The 14,945-nt window shown below is 47.5% G+C and overlaps 1 protein-coding gene across 5 annotated transcripts in view; it reads left to right on the top strand.

Annotated features, from left to right (window-relative positions):
- si:ch211-199g17.9 (uncharacterized protein LOC108180085 homolog) overlaps nt 1-10,845 on the top strand; it is a 39,562-nt gene extending 28,717 nt beyond the window's left edge. For 2 of the 5 annotated variants that reach the window (XM_059643973.1, XM_059643969.1), the window contains exons 8-11: nt 696-762; nt 922-1,039; nt 4,473-4,568; nt 10,483-10,842. In XM_059643973.1, coding sequence (XP_059499956.1) covers nt 696-762; nt 922-1,039; nt 4,473-4,568; nt 10,483-10,594 — 393 coding nt within the window. In that variant the 3' untranslated portion in view covers nt 10,595-10,842. Of the gene's footprint in view, nt 1-695; nt 763-921; nt 1,040-4,472; nt 4,569-10,482 lie in introns of all 5 variants that reach the window. The other 3 variants (XM_059643971.1, XM_059643970.1, XM_059643972.1) reach the window with 2 other exon arrangements.
- The last annotated feature ends 4,100 nt before the right edge of the window (nt 10,846-14,945 follow it).

Raw genomic sequence — 14,945 nt, 5'->3', positions numbered from 1 at the left:
TGGGGCGTGTATGGAATGAACTGCCAGAAGAAGTGGTGGAGGCCTGAATTGGAAGATTTAGAGGGATTTGGGCCAAATACTAGCACATGGGACTGGACTAATTTAGAATATATGGTCAGCGTGGATGACTTGGACCGAAGGGCCTGTTTCCATGCTGTATATCTCTCTGACTCTTAATTCCAGACTTTTTATTGAATTCAAATTCCAACAGCAGTCCTGGAAATATTTCTCATGGGAATTGAGGGATGGTACTCCTATCCAAAATCTACTGAAAATTATTTAGTTGCCGTAGTCATGCACGGAGTATTCCAAAATTGTACAGCTGGCTGTGGGCTGCGTGTCTCTGCTTCAGTGTAATTTTGTTCCTTAGAAATAAACTCAACTGTCAGTTTTAGCCTGACGTGTGTATTGCATTCATTGATGCCTCTGTGAAGAGGAGAGTAACAGGATTGACAGCCTATGGTTATAGACAAATTGTTGGCCTCCTGCTCACTGTCGCGCTGACAGGGGAAAGTGCTTTAGGTAGGCTTGCCTAATGACACATTGCCGACAAAGGAAAGTGAAGGATGGAAAATTAAGGGAGCACTGAAAGCTCGTCCTTGTCTCCCATGAATGGGATTGCTGCCAGGCGAGGTTGTCAATGGCTTGTCTCTACTCCACACTCAGTGTGATCTTTGTCTCTTCTGTTCCAACAGACTCCAGCCAGGCTTGAACTGGAGATGCATAACATCGAAAGCTCCAAGCAGCAGCTTCTGAGCGAAGGTAACTGCTCCCCTGTCACAATGAACTAAGATGTAATGATGTCAGTGACTTTCTACACTACCTTCCATCTCCCTGCTGTGCCTCAAAAACTCTCCCTCCCGCTTCCACCAACCCCTTCTTGAGTCCATCATCTATGTCCATTACCTTTCTTTGAAACAGAGCACACGATGCTGGAGAAACTGAGCACCCTGGACAAGGAACTGGACTCTCTCCGACAACGAGGTGCCACCTCTGACGAAGCCATCTTCCTGCGCAGCAAAGAGGCACAGTTCACCCAGTGCGTACTGTATCTGGTAAAGGCCGGGGCTGGTGGGGGTGGGGTGGGTGGGAGCGGTGCGAGTCCATGTCAAACATTGAAGTGACCGTCACAAGGTGGGATGTCAGGGTGCACCCCCAACCCCAGCCCTACTTGTGAAACATCTCTCCGTTTTCTAGAACATAGAACATTACAGCGCAGTACAGGCCCTTCGGCCCTCGATGTTGTGCCGACCTGTCATACCGATCTCAAGCCCATCTAACCTACACTATTCCATGTACGTCCATATGCTTATCCAATGATGCCTTAAATGTACCTAAAGTTGGCGAATCTACTACCGTTGCAGGCAAAGCATTCCATTCCCTTACTACTCTCTGAGTAAAGAAACTACCTCTGACATCTGTCCGATATCTTTCACCCCTCAATTTAAAGCTGTGCCCCCTCGTGCTCGCCGTCACCATCCTAGGAAAAAGGCTCTCCCTACCCACCCTATCTAACCCTGTTTTCTGTTCCTCTGGCAGAATTGGTAGCGACAGTGTTTGCAGAGGGCCCACCAATAAGCAAGCACGCAGTGACTGGCACCTCGTGGCTCACCATCGGCCACAGCTGAAATCAGCTCTCCCAGTTTGAGCTGCACCCATACCACGCCAGGGTGAAAAGCCTCTGCAGATCAGTGGGCGAAAGAAGCTGGCTCAAGTCTGCAGGCAGAGCAGGAAGCTGGTACTGAACCAGGCCATTCCTTGGGTCATGCACCTTGTAGTATCACAAAGTCAAAGATTGAGAACCGTGTGTTGTTATTTATTCTGCTGCTGAGATTGAGTTCTAAATCCTTTATTTTCACACCAGTTTATTTTTAAATCTGTACCTTATTTTTTGATTTTTCTCTCCCATTCTTGTTTAATTGGCTTGTTACCATAAAATATCACAACCAAGGCCAGGCTTCACACCACTCTCCCTCTTCCTGTTCTATTCTTGAACTGTTTTCAGAATTCCATTCAGTATCATTGTTATCAGATCGCTTTCCATCATAGCATCTCTACAGTGCGGAAACAGGCCCTTCGGCCCAACAAGTCCACACCACCTGTTGGAACATCCCACCCAGACCCATTTCCCTATAACCCACACACCCCTGAACACTACGGGGAATTTAGCATGGCCGATCCACCTAGCCTGCACATCTTTGGACTGTGGGAGTAAATCGGAGCACCCGGAGGAAACCCACGCAGACACGGGGAGAATGTGCAAATTCTGAGGCTGGAATCGAACCCAGGTCCTTGGCACTGTGAGGCTGCAGTGCTAACCACTGAGCTGCTGCCACTCTTGTCCTGAAAACTCTGGCAACATGGGCCTTGGGCTCTCCCAGTCCTTCTGCATGATAAAACCTTGTTCTGTTCTCCCTGCACCATGAGGTCTGCACTCCCTGGTGCTTTGCCTCAGTCTCCCTTCATATGGGACCTCAGGCCTTGCCTTGATCTCTCTGCACCATGTGGGGTTCTGTGAAATAACTCCACAGAAGCCAGTGCCTGTCACCAAGTCACCCTGATTTACAGGTGAACTGTCCTTGACTGTAGCACAACCTTGTACAGAGTCAGGCACCAGAGTGTCAGTATCTCTGACACTCAATCTTTTTATGTCAGCCAGGCCTTCCTAATTGGTCCAGCTTAACAGCCCTAATCAGGGAGCTCATAGAACATAGAATATTACAGCACAGTACAGGCCCTTCGGCCCTCGATGTTGTGCCGACCTGTCATACCGATCTCAAGCCCATCTAACCTACACTATTCCATGTACGTCCATATGCTTGTCCAATGACGACTTAAATGTACCTAAAGTTGGTGAATCTACTACTGTTGCAGGCAAAGCGTTCCATTCCCTTACTACTCTCTGAGTAAAGAACTACCTCTGACATCTGTCCTATATCTTTCACCCCTCAATTTAAAGCTATGCCCCCTCGTGCTCGCCGTCACCATCCTAGGAAAAAGGCTCTCCCTATCCACCCTATCTAACCCTCTGATTATTTTATATGTTTCAATTAAGTCACCTCTCAACCTTCTTCTCTCTAATGAAAACAGCCTCAAGTCCCTCAGCCTTTCCTCGTAAGACCTTCCCTCCATACCAGGCAACATCCTAGTAAATCTCCTCTGCACCCTTTCCAAAGCTTCCACATCCTTCTTATAATGCGGTGACCAGAACTGTACACAATACTCCAAGTGCGGCCGCACCAGAGTTTTGTACAGCTGCAGCATAACCTCTTGGTTCCGGAACTTGATCCCTCTATTAATAAAAGCTAAAACACAGTATGCCTTCTTAACAACCCTGTCAACCTGCGTGGCAACTTTCAAGGATCTGTGTACATGATTTCCAGCTGGCTGACCTCATTGCAATCATTACATGGACCTCAGGCTTTGCTCTGGTCTCCCCACGCCATGTGAAGCCTGGGCCTGTTCTCCCGGTACTAGCAGGACTCGTAACATCTCCCTGGCCCCTGGTGCCTTATCGTGGTCTCTTTGCACCATGGGGCCCCAGGCCTTGCTCTGGTCTCCCTGCACCGCCTGGGGCCTTGTGTCTGTTCTCACTGCAACATGAGGCCTTGCACCCATCTTCTCTGCACAATGAAGCCTTGAGCCTGGTCTTCCTGCACCTTGGGGTCTCAGGCCTGGACTACCTGCACTATGGGGCGTTAGGTGTTTCCCTGCTCTCCCAGACATACTGCAAGGGCATTTTAAAAAATTTATTCACAGACTGAGGGCATCGCTGGGTAGGCCAGCATTCATTACCCATCCCTAATTGCCCAGACAGCAGTTAAGAGTTAACCACATTGCTGTGAGTCTGGAGTCACATGTAGGCCAGACCGGGTAAGGATCACAGGTTCCATCCCTAAAGGACACTGGTGAACCAGGTGGGTTTTTCCTAACGTACAGCAGTGGACTCAGGGTCATCATTAGATTCTTAATTCCAGATATTCATTGAATTCAAATTCTACATCTGCTGTGGTGGGATTCGAACCCGCATCCCCAGAACATTTTCTGGGTCTCTGAATTAACAGTCCAACGATAATAACACAAGGTCATCACCTCCCCATGGGGTCTCGGTCCTTCCCCAGTCAGTCTGTGTGTGGGATCTCAGGTTTTGCCCTAGATTCCTTTGCCTTGGGGCATTGTCTCCATTGTATCTCTGTGTCCTGAAGCCTAGATTTCCATGGTTCATCTGCACTGCGAGGCTGCTAACCCAAGCACCCCTGTCTCCCTACAATATGGAGCCTTGCTTCCCCAGTATAGCTGCACTGTGAAGCCTTATTCACAGGCCCCTGCTCCCCTGCACCATGAGGCAATCCCCTGGGTATCTAAGAAGAATCAGATTTTGAGAATTGCTTGAAACCGTACTTGAAGAAAAGCAACATGAAAACAGATTGGACATGAAATCATTGCAGCATTTTGTGTCTTTTGATCTGCAGCCAACTGTTTGAGGAAGAGAACAAGGCGATGAAAAGATTGTTCCGGGAAGTGTCGGAGTGCTCCTCAGATCATCAGCAGATACCAGAGCTAAGCAGGTGAGATAAAAAGATCCAGCCCTTGAATCTGTGACTGAACTCGAGTGTTGTTTCTCATCTTCAGCAGCATGAGGAATCTCTCATTGGTGATTTATAGAGTCATTCAGATGTATAGCTTGGAAACAGACCCTTCAGTCCGTCTAGTCCATGCCAACCAGATATCCTAAATTAATCTAGTTTCATTTGCTGGCATTTGGCCCACATCCCACTAAACCCTGCCTATCTATGTACCCATCCAGATGCCTTTTAAATGTTGTAATTGTACCAGCCCCACCATTTCCTCTGGCAAAAGTTGCCCCTTAGGTCCCTTTTCAATCTTTCCCCTCTCACCTTAAACCTATGTCCTCTAGTTCCCTGCCTCAGGGAAAAGACCTTGTCTATTCCCCTTATCCATGCCCCTCATGATTTTATAAATCTCTATAAGGTCACCTCCACAGCCTCTGACACTCCAGGGAAAATAGCCGCAGCTAATTCAGCCTCTCCTTGTAGCTCAAACCCTTCAACATCCTTATAAATCTCTTCTGACCCCTTTCAAGTTTCACAGCATCCTTCCTATAGCAGTATTCCAATTTTCTGGCTGACTGTTGCTGACAAAGTGTTGGTGAGATTGAAACTGAGATGAGCCATGATGTTAACTGAACGGCTTCCCCTTCATTCCATGCCCTGAGCGTCATTAGTCATCTTGGCAAGCCAGTTGCACAGGATGTGGGCACTGACAGCATTTATTGACCATTGCCCAGGTCTTGTTTAAGATTCAGCCTGATGAATAGAAATCTAGAGCCATAGAGACAGCTTTCAACTGGTTAGAGGTGGTGGGGATTACGGGTGGGGAGGGGTAGTGAACATAAGCTTTCAAACCAGAAGGATATGATGGTGTTGCAAATATTTTGGTCATGACACCCAAAATAGGGCAGGAAGGGACGGAGTGTGCAAACATTAAAAAAACTAACAAATAGATTTAAAGTAGGAAAAAATATCGTAAAATCAGAGCAAAATAAACGAATTAACAGGACAAATACAGATCTATGGGTATGATCTTGTTGCCGTTATGGAGACATTGAGACAAAAAAACCAAAACTGGGGACAAAATATTCAGGTCTATCAACCGTTTGAAAGGATGGACAGGAAGGAAAGGGAAGGGTGGTGAGGTGGCTTTGATAGTGTGCGATCAAATAAGTACAATGACGAGAAATGACCTTGGATTAGACACTATCGAATCCATATGAGTGGAGTTAAGAAATAACGAGTGGAAGAAGACACTTGTGGGACCACAACCCCCAACGGTAGCTGTTCTGTGCAACAGAGAATATATCAGGAGATAATGACAGCATGTAAAAAAAGATAACGCATTAATCACGGGTATTGTATCTCTTCACGTAGATAAGGAACATCAAACTGACAAAGGTAGCCGCAATGAAGAATTTATTGTGTATTTGGGACTGTCTTTAAGGACAGGCCAAAGAGCGATCTGGCCAGTTTGGATCTGCTGCTGAGAATTAAGGCAGATTTAATAAATGATGTCAGCGTAAAAGATCTACTGAGGAACAGTGATCATAACTCAGTGGAATTTATCACTCGCTTTGAGGATGAGAAACTTGGGTCATAAACAACTGTGCTAAACCTAGATAAAAACGAGAAGGACTATGGTAGCTGTAAATCAAAAATAAAAACAGAAGTTGCTAGAAAAGCTCAGCAAGTCTCGCAGCATCTGTAGAAAGAAATCAGAGTTAGCATTTTGAGTCGAGTGGAGGAAGATTAACTCTGACCTCTCTCTCTCCATAGATGCTGCCAGACCTGCTGAGCTTTGTAATCACCCTCATATAGGTTTCGTGCTAAAACAGTAATCGCTGGCAAAGGAATGAGGGCAGAGCTGGGTAGAGTAGAGTGGGAGAGGAGTTGAGCAGAAAAGAAGGTTGAGGCAGATATTTAAGAAAGTAGTTTATAGCTCACAACAAGATATAAAAGGTAGAGTTGCCATTGTCTTACCGAACCTGCTCTGTCATTAGAGAGGGACATCCAGTGTGGTTTAACTGAAGGTTACCATGCCTCAGGCATAGGGAGAAGTGAGAAGGTGATGATAAACTGTAGCTGGTAGGGGAATTGAACCTGCATTGCTCTGCATCACAAACCAGCCATCCAGCCAAACCCCAACAAAAACTGTATTCTAGCCATGAAGAAACATTCTAGGAAGGGGATAAATTGCCTGTGGTTAACCAAGAAAGTTAATGATAGTATCAAAGTAAAAGAGAAAACTATACCAGTTTGCATAGATTAGTAAAACTCAGAGAATCAGGAGGGTTTCAAAATGCATCAAAGGGGTTGCGCACTGAAGACAGAGATGAGGTGGAATTTATTCTCTCCAAGCGGAGTGAATCTGTGGAGATCTTTACTGCAGAGGAATGTTGAGGCTGGGTCATTCAAAGGAGCTCTAAAGAGATATAAGCATGGCAGATGCGAGCTGGTCCTGTACATTTGTCCTGTCCAGTATCCACACTGCCGCTCTCTGCATCATAACTGCTCCCCACCCCCACTGTAACAGCTGAGCCAGATGTACTGGAAGAACGGAGAGAATTCCTCTGGGACATGTACACAAGGAAATGGAAGTGGAAATCGAGAGTGCCATCAAGCAGCAGCATGGCTTGCTTATTGATCTCTTGTTAGATAACAACCAGGACCCCTGCAAACATTGCTATAACCTATGGCCCATGGAGTTTCATTATATCTTGGTTTTTCTCTGTCAGTGCAGAGGATGGGATCACTGACCTGGCTGGTATTTATCATCCCCATCCCTAATTGCCCCATGTGGATGTACTAGTGCTGAGCTATCTTCTTGAACTGCTGCAGCCCATTCTGAAAAGCGGTGAATTTCGGAGGTGGAGTGAGAGTGCTTAGCCTAGCTACCAAAGCCATCTTTGAGTGCTCCAACCACTCGAGAAGTTCAACACCATCTAGGACAAAGCAGCACCCCCCTCCCCATGCTCAATCAATACACTAACCTTCACCTTCAACACTCAAGCCCTTCACCACCAACACACAGCGGCACGGGTGGGCTCATTAGAAATGCTTGGCTGAGCTCCAGCACTGCAGTGACTCGCATCCTCCCACCGCATCTTCCAAACTGTCTGCTGATGGGGTAGGGGTTATCAGGGCACCTCTCGAAGACATGCCCCACAAAACGCACACTCTCTCTCTCTCTCTCTCTCTCTCTCTCTCTCTCTCTCTCTCTCTCTCTCACTCTCACACACACACACACACACACACACACACACACACACACACACACACAATACCAGCCATTCCTTCAGTGTCACCAGCTTTAAAGCCCTGGAACTCTCTCCCAAACGGCACTGCAGAATTTCCATTATCGCACAGGACCGCAGTGGCTCAAGTGGGCAGCTCATCACCACCTCAAAGAGGTAGAAAGGGCTGGGCAAGAAATTAGGCTTTGGCAGTGATGCCCACACCCAGTAAAAGATGGAAAAAAAGTAATTATTTGGAGTTTCAGACTTCAAAGTATGGTTATTATTAGAAGCATGGAAGTTTTGGCGGGGAGTTTACGAGTCTATGCACACACTGACTCATCACAGTGATTAAATCTGACCATGTTTGACTACATTGTACAAAAATGCACACTTTGCAGCAGGTGTGAGCATTGACTCACAGATAATTCCCTCTGCGTGTTAAGCTCGCTCGATCAGCATTGGCAAGCTTCAAGGCTGTGGGAAAGATTATAGTTGGCACTGGGAAGATGCCTGCTTTGATATAATTTCTTTCATATGGAGCCTGAGAGTCCGACATGTGTGTGCTTCTCCTGACTCCACCTGGTTTATGCTGCTTTTTCTATTGCGGCAATTCAGCAACCAAAGTCAGACCAGCATTGTTTTATGCATCATTTACAACCTGCAGAAAGGACATTTCATGGTATTGCTGTCCAGGGCAAATTATTTCCTGCATCCCCCATCCTCCACCCGCAAATCCTGACCCACCACCAACAAGGAACAAGGCAGCAGTGTGATAGAATATTCCCCACTGGCATGGATGGCACTTCCAACAATGCTTGAGAAGCTCGACATCATCCTGGACAAAGTAGCACCCCGCCCCCGCTCGATTGACATGCTCACCCGCACTTTCAATACTCGCTCCGCCCACCAGTGCCACACTGTAGAAACACTGTGGACCGTCTACAAGGTACACTGCAATGATAAAAGTATAAGTACATGAATAGGAAAGGGTTGGAGGGATAAAGGGCAGGAGCAGACACGTGGAGCTAGTTTAGTTTGGGATTATGTTCACTTGGACTGGTCGGACCAAAGAGTCTGTTTCCATGCTGTTTGACTCTATGACTTGCAGAGGATCCTCCATCAAACCTGCCACCTCTAAACCCCTTGGAAGGACAAGGAGCAGCAGATGCAGGGGAAGCACTATCCCCTGCAAGTTCCCCTCTGAGTCTCCCAGACAATATCACAACTTGGAATAGTACTGGCCGTTCCGTCAATGTTTCCTGGTGCAATGTTATGGAGCAGGGCAGGTTAAATGAAAGAAAATCCCTGATAGTCACTTTATAAGCAACAAATTATTTACTTAACCCTAAAAGTGAACAAATTAACAAAACTATTAACAAACCAAACAGTTCCCCCACAACTCCTAACTATTCCCTAACTGAACAAATTTCTACTGGTATGCTGTTCCAATAAACACAGGTTCTACTGAAATAAACCCAAGTAATAAGAAAATATGTTAAAACGTAATCTCTCAAAGTCTACATGCCTTTCTGCGGCTATTCCCAAGTTATAAACGCCCTTTCTTCCGTTAATCTGGCTGTTTTCAGGAATGTTTTCTCTGACATGTCTTCTGTGAGGACTCTTGGCTAGAAGTGCTGTGGTACCTTGTATGAATAGATGGTGATTTCTTAGCAAGCTTAGCAACTTCTTGTGAGAGTTGAATGCTTATTTCTCAGATGGCGGTTCACTGTCACACACATGTTGAGAAACCCTCTCCTTATATACCTTGGAAGATATATCAATTTTCTTACAATAGCATTGGTCCGAGGTTGTCAAAACTATCAGATTTAAATTCACTTTGCTTTCAATTGCTCGGTGCTTAGTTTAAAATAATTGGCTGATTCTAGCTCATTGCCAAAACATCAAACCAAACCCAAGGTTTCCAATCACACAGCCAGTTGATGTTTTAATCTCAGCACTGTCTGTACCTATTCAGCTGCTTACAGACACATTTTCATTTAAATCTCCAAACTTAGAGAAGCACATCACCTCTTAAAGTGACTATGCACTGTTCCCCTCCCTTATCTTTTTTTTTAATCAAACAAGTTCTAGCTCCTGCCTTCCAATTCACGATTATTCTACACAACTTGGTAACACACGGAATCCCTCTCTATCTGCACTGTGAAGGGTGTCCTCACACCACGACTGCAGCAGTTCAAGAAGCCCTCTCACCACCAGCTTGCCTAGGGCGGGTGGGTGGCAATTAGGGACGGATGAGAAATGTTGCAGCATGCTGTCTGGCAGCCTGGTGGAGGCCTGTTGACTGGAGGCATTCGAAGATGAACGAGTGCCTTCTGAAAAGGAAGAATGTGGAAATCTTTGGGGAGAAGGTGTGGGAGTGGGCAATAAGTGAATTGCCCCAACGGAGATAGGCAATGAGCTTAATGACCTCCCCTTGTGCTGTAACTATTCAGCGAGTGGCCCTAGCAAATACAGCTGTTCACAGACACTGGGATCCCCAGGGATAGGTATCCCCAATAGACATCAGCAAACTTCAGCGCTTCTCTTATTGAATTAGCCTCTGCTTTTACAAAGTGCTTGCTGCCAGTCTCCAAGGGCCGGCCCCATTGCCAAAACAAGGGGCGACTTGGACTGGTGAAGTCTGACCCTGTGATGTCCTCCTGTTGGGATAGGTTTCTGAAGGAATGGAAGGTCATTGAGCAAGGCAGGGGCGGAGACGCGGACGATAGCGAGGAGGAAGAGCGGCAGCAGGGCGATCCCAAACAGGAGTGCACACACGTTTGAGCAGTGCCCACACTGAGAGAGAAAAAGAAAAAAACCCAGACGAGTGGTTCCTTCTGCCAGCGAAGCATCTGGAGCCGATTGCAAAGACAAATTCTCAGATGGCTCGTCAATGTTGGACAGTGCCCAGAAAAAGATGCGTGGCCGCAGCGGTTCAGCTTCCATGCAGTTTGATGCCTGGTGAAAGGCAAATTAAAAGAAATTGTTTTTGCCTGCCGTGTGTCCTGATATGTGTGTGTGTTACCTTTCAGTACCAGTCCCCCAACACTCTGGCCCAGACTTACTGGGTCTTGTGGCACAATGGCAGTGAACCTACCTCTAGAACTAGTCCCTAGGAGCCCCAGACCTGCAAGAACCCGCAATGACTACAAAACACACCATTTCAAATGAATTTTATTTAGTCAGGTGGGGTTTGGTGGACAGGGCAGGAGGAATTTTACTCTCTCTCTTGGCCTCTGGGTTTCTACAGCAGTTACACCAAAGCTATAGAAACCATCACCAAAGGGATTAACCAGTGGCAGCCATCTCACACAAAAGACAAAAGGTTTTCTCAAAAAGACGCAGATGTAAACATTAGCAGCCATGGAAGCAGGCAGGCAGACAGACATAGGTGGGGTAACAAAGTGTGAAGCTGGATGAACACAGCAGGCCAAGCAGCATCTCAGGAGCACAAAAGCTGACGTTTCGGGCCTAGACCCTTCATCAGACCCTCTGTGATGAAGGGTCTAGGTCCGAAACGTCAGCTTTTGTGCTCCTGAGATGCTGCTTGGCCTGCTGTGTTCTTCCAGCTCCACACTTTGTTATCTTGGACAGAGTTGGGGGACAGTTTTCACACAGAGAGTCGAAAAGTTTCCTGCTCGCCCCCCACCCTGCTGTCCGAGGACATTATTACTTGCACACATCAGGATGTACAGTAAGATGGTTGGGTCCTGTTTACTGTGCAAACAATACAATAGAGACCCCCCCACCCCCAAATATTATCCAGCTGATATAATTTTGACAAACGTATGTTCTAGCCAGCACCAAGTATTAAAAAGTATGGTGATTTTAGCACATTTGGGGAAACCAGTGAAGGTACCCAGTTAGGAATCTCTAATTTAAAGCCACACACTGTTGTCGTAACATTCAAAGCTGTTGTGAGCCTAGTGAGGGGAAGTGGGACTGGCTTGGGCGGTAGTGTCTTTTTGGTAGTCAGGCTTGAAAGGCCTCTGCTGTCCTGTGTGATTCCATGAGCCAGGATCCGCATAAAAGGCGAATAAAAGACGTAGAGGGGAGAGCAATGAGATGACATTGACAGTTGCTTTCCTTCAGTTACATCACAAATAATTAGATTCTTCTAAAAAAATTCAGCAAGGTAAACTTGCGCAAGAATATCCCAGCACCATTTTTACAAGTTCATTGTTATTGTTGGGGAGGCATGTTATTGTTGCTGCAAAGATAGATGTTGCTGGAAAAGTTAGGCAGGTCTGAGGAAGGGTCACCGGACCCAAAACATTTAACTCTCGATCTTTTTTTCTTCACAGACCCTGCCAGACCTGCTGAGCTCTTCCAGCAACTTCTGCTTTTGCTCCTGATTTACAGCATCCGCAGTTCTTTTGGTTTTTATTTGGTATTATCCTGGACTGTTAATCCAGAGACCAAACTAACAGTCTAGGTTTGAATCCTGCCACGGCAGATGGTGGAACTTGAATTCAATAAATATCTGGAATTAAGGGTCTGATGGTGACCGTGAATCTATTGCTGATTGTCGGAAAAACCCATCTGGTTCACTAATGTGTTTTAGGGAAGGAACTGCCATCCTTACCTGGTCTGGGCCTACACGTGACTCCAGACCAATGTGATTGACTCTCAACTGCCCTCTGGGCAATTAGGGATAAGCAATAAATGCTGCCTGGTCAGCGATGCCCTCATCCCGTGAATGAATAAAGAAAACAAAATAATTAAAAATTAAGGGTTTTGGCCATATGGGGCAGAAGTGAGGAGAGCTTGGCAACCTTGGGAATTCTTTGCCACACAAAGTAGTCAGGAGCAAAACATTCAGCGTTTTTGAAAGATTCAGATATAGCTCTGGGCTAGTGGAGCTAAGGGATCAAAGGGTACAGGATGGAGGAGGGGAAAGTGGGTCAGCAGGCTTGAGGGGCCGAATGTACGACACCTTCCTAAATTCTGTCCTCTCAAGGAGTTCAACCTAGCCTTGGGACTAAAGGCGGGGAACAGGGACTGAGTTGAATGATCAGCCATGATCGTATTGCGCGACAGAGGAGCCGAATGGCCCATTCTGAATGCTATTTTCCATGCTTGGAAGGGGCACACACAGAGCTGACCCGTGCCATTTCGCATTGGCGATTAACGTGACTGACTCGGATTTCAAGCTTCCAGAAGGAAGATGGCAGCGGATGAGAGAAGGGTGAACGTACAGAGGCAGGTAGGAGTGATAGAGTGATTGGCCCTTGGTAAGACTCGAATGCTTAGCTACTGGCCCACTGCTAAAATCATCGGATATTGTGTTCAATTCTGGTCGTCACACTACCAGAGGGATATGGTGGCTTTGGAGAGGGTACAGAAAAGATTTACCAGGATGTTGCCTGGTACGGAGGGCACCAGCTATCAGGGGATGTTAGAGGAACTTGGTTGTTCTCACCTGATGGAGGTCTATAAGACTATGAAGGGCATGGATAGAGTGGACAGTCAGAGGTTTAAGGGGCAAGTGTTTTTACACAGAGGGTGGTGGGCGCCTGGAACTGGCTGCTCGGGAAGGTAGTGGAAGCAGATACCACAGCGACTCTTAAAGGGTGTCTTGACAAATAGGTGAATAGGTTGGGAATAGATGGATAGGGTCTGCGAAAGGGTGGGGTGTTTTAGTTGTGGCGGGCAGCAGGCTTGGAGGGCCGAAGGGCCTGTTCTTGTGCTGTAATTTTCTTTGTTCTTTGACAACCCCCCTCCAGAAAGCAGCACAGAATAGCCTCTGCCTCACCAGCTAAGGGGAAATTCTCCTCAGTTTCCACCACCTCCCCCACCACACTGCCGCAGCCAGGAGGGGTGGGGAGCCCCTGTACCCACCTTCTCCACCTGGCTAACCCATCTCCCAAAGGGAGTTGGAGGCATCCAAACTAAATAGGCAAGTGTGCCTCTCCTGCTGCAACACGGAACACTCACCAGGAATGCTTGGCTGAGCTCCAAAGCCGCCTCCCTCCACAGCTGACGCATTAAGGCTTTCCAAGCATTCCCCACTCCCCCACCACCACTCCTAGAAGGCAGGCAAACATTTGGGGGTGGGGGAGTAGAACAACCAAGTTCCCATCCACACCATCCCAGACAATCTTGGAATGCTATCGGCCACTTCTCCTGTGCCGCCGAGTCAGAATCCTGAAACTCGCCCATCCCAATGGCCTTGGAGGGGTCGCCTTGGATCGATATGATTTTATATGAGTCGTGGCGAGCAGACAGTTCATCCCACTAGCACCCAGCACACTGCATTAAAAAAGCCCTGCCTCTACAGTATTGAGGCTGAAGCTCTTTTCACTGCAACATACATTACGGGATCTAGTTTGTACAGAAGAGGAGGCAAGATGTGAGGGGGTGGGGGAGAAGGAGGACAAATTGATCTACCCCGGAGCCATTAACTCTCAGCTTGACTCAAAGTCTTCCCCACCTCCCACCCCGACCTCCTCTGGGTGTTCGTTTCGGAGAAGCGCAGAGGGACAGAGCCAGATGGTGGAGGGAAAAGGAAATTACCAGGAGCTACACGGAGGGGACCGGAGTCCTGAGAAATCGAAATGCAGGCAGGGTGAGGCTCTCCAAAGGCAGCCACGGCTGCTAACTACAACAAGAGGCTACCACTCTCTGTGTCCATGACATGTTCAACGTCAACCGCTGTGTGGTGGCAGCACCACAGGTCAGGCAGATTTCCTTCGCTAAAGGGGCATTAGTGGGGCCGAATGGGGTCTACCAGTTGACGATCCACCCTAGGAGAAAGGCACAGACAGTTTAGGGGCTGGAGGTGGGAGTTGGGGGTAGAATTGAGCCGGCAAATTCCTCCTCCCAGTCTCAGTCGCCACTCAACTCCTAGCATGAGCTTTGTGAGGGACGGGGAGGGTGTTGGAGAGTCAAAGACGGGGCCGAGGGAGTTGGGTGAGTGGGTGATGTGTTGCGTGCAGACAGACCCGGACTAATGCCCACCAACGCTGCTCCCTCCACTGCCCGTTGTCCAATCCCTGAAGATGAAACTTAAACTCATCACCATGAAGATCAGTCCGAGCGTAGCAAAACTGGCAGCCTGTGAAGAGAGGGGAGGGAGGACAGGAAAGAGTCAGTTTTACCAATGTTCCAGCCAGCATGGAGCTGCACACTCTCA

This window comes from Stegostoma tigrinum, unplaced genomic scaffold (genome assembly GCF_030684315.1).
Source record: "Stegostoma tigrinum isolate sSteTig4 unplaced genomic scaffold, sSteTig4.hap1 scaffold_351, whole genome shotgun sequence".
Classification (NCBI taxonomy): domain Eukaryota; kingdom Metazoa; phylum Chordata; class Chondrichthyes; order Orectolobiformes; family Stegostomatidae; genus Stegostoma; species Stegostoma tigrinum.
Note: the sequence above shows the minus strand (reverse complement) of the source record. Positions and strands in the feature narration are given on the sequence as shown.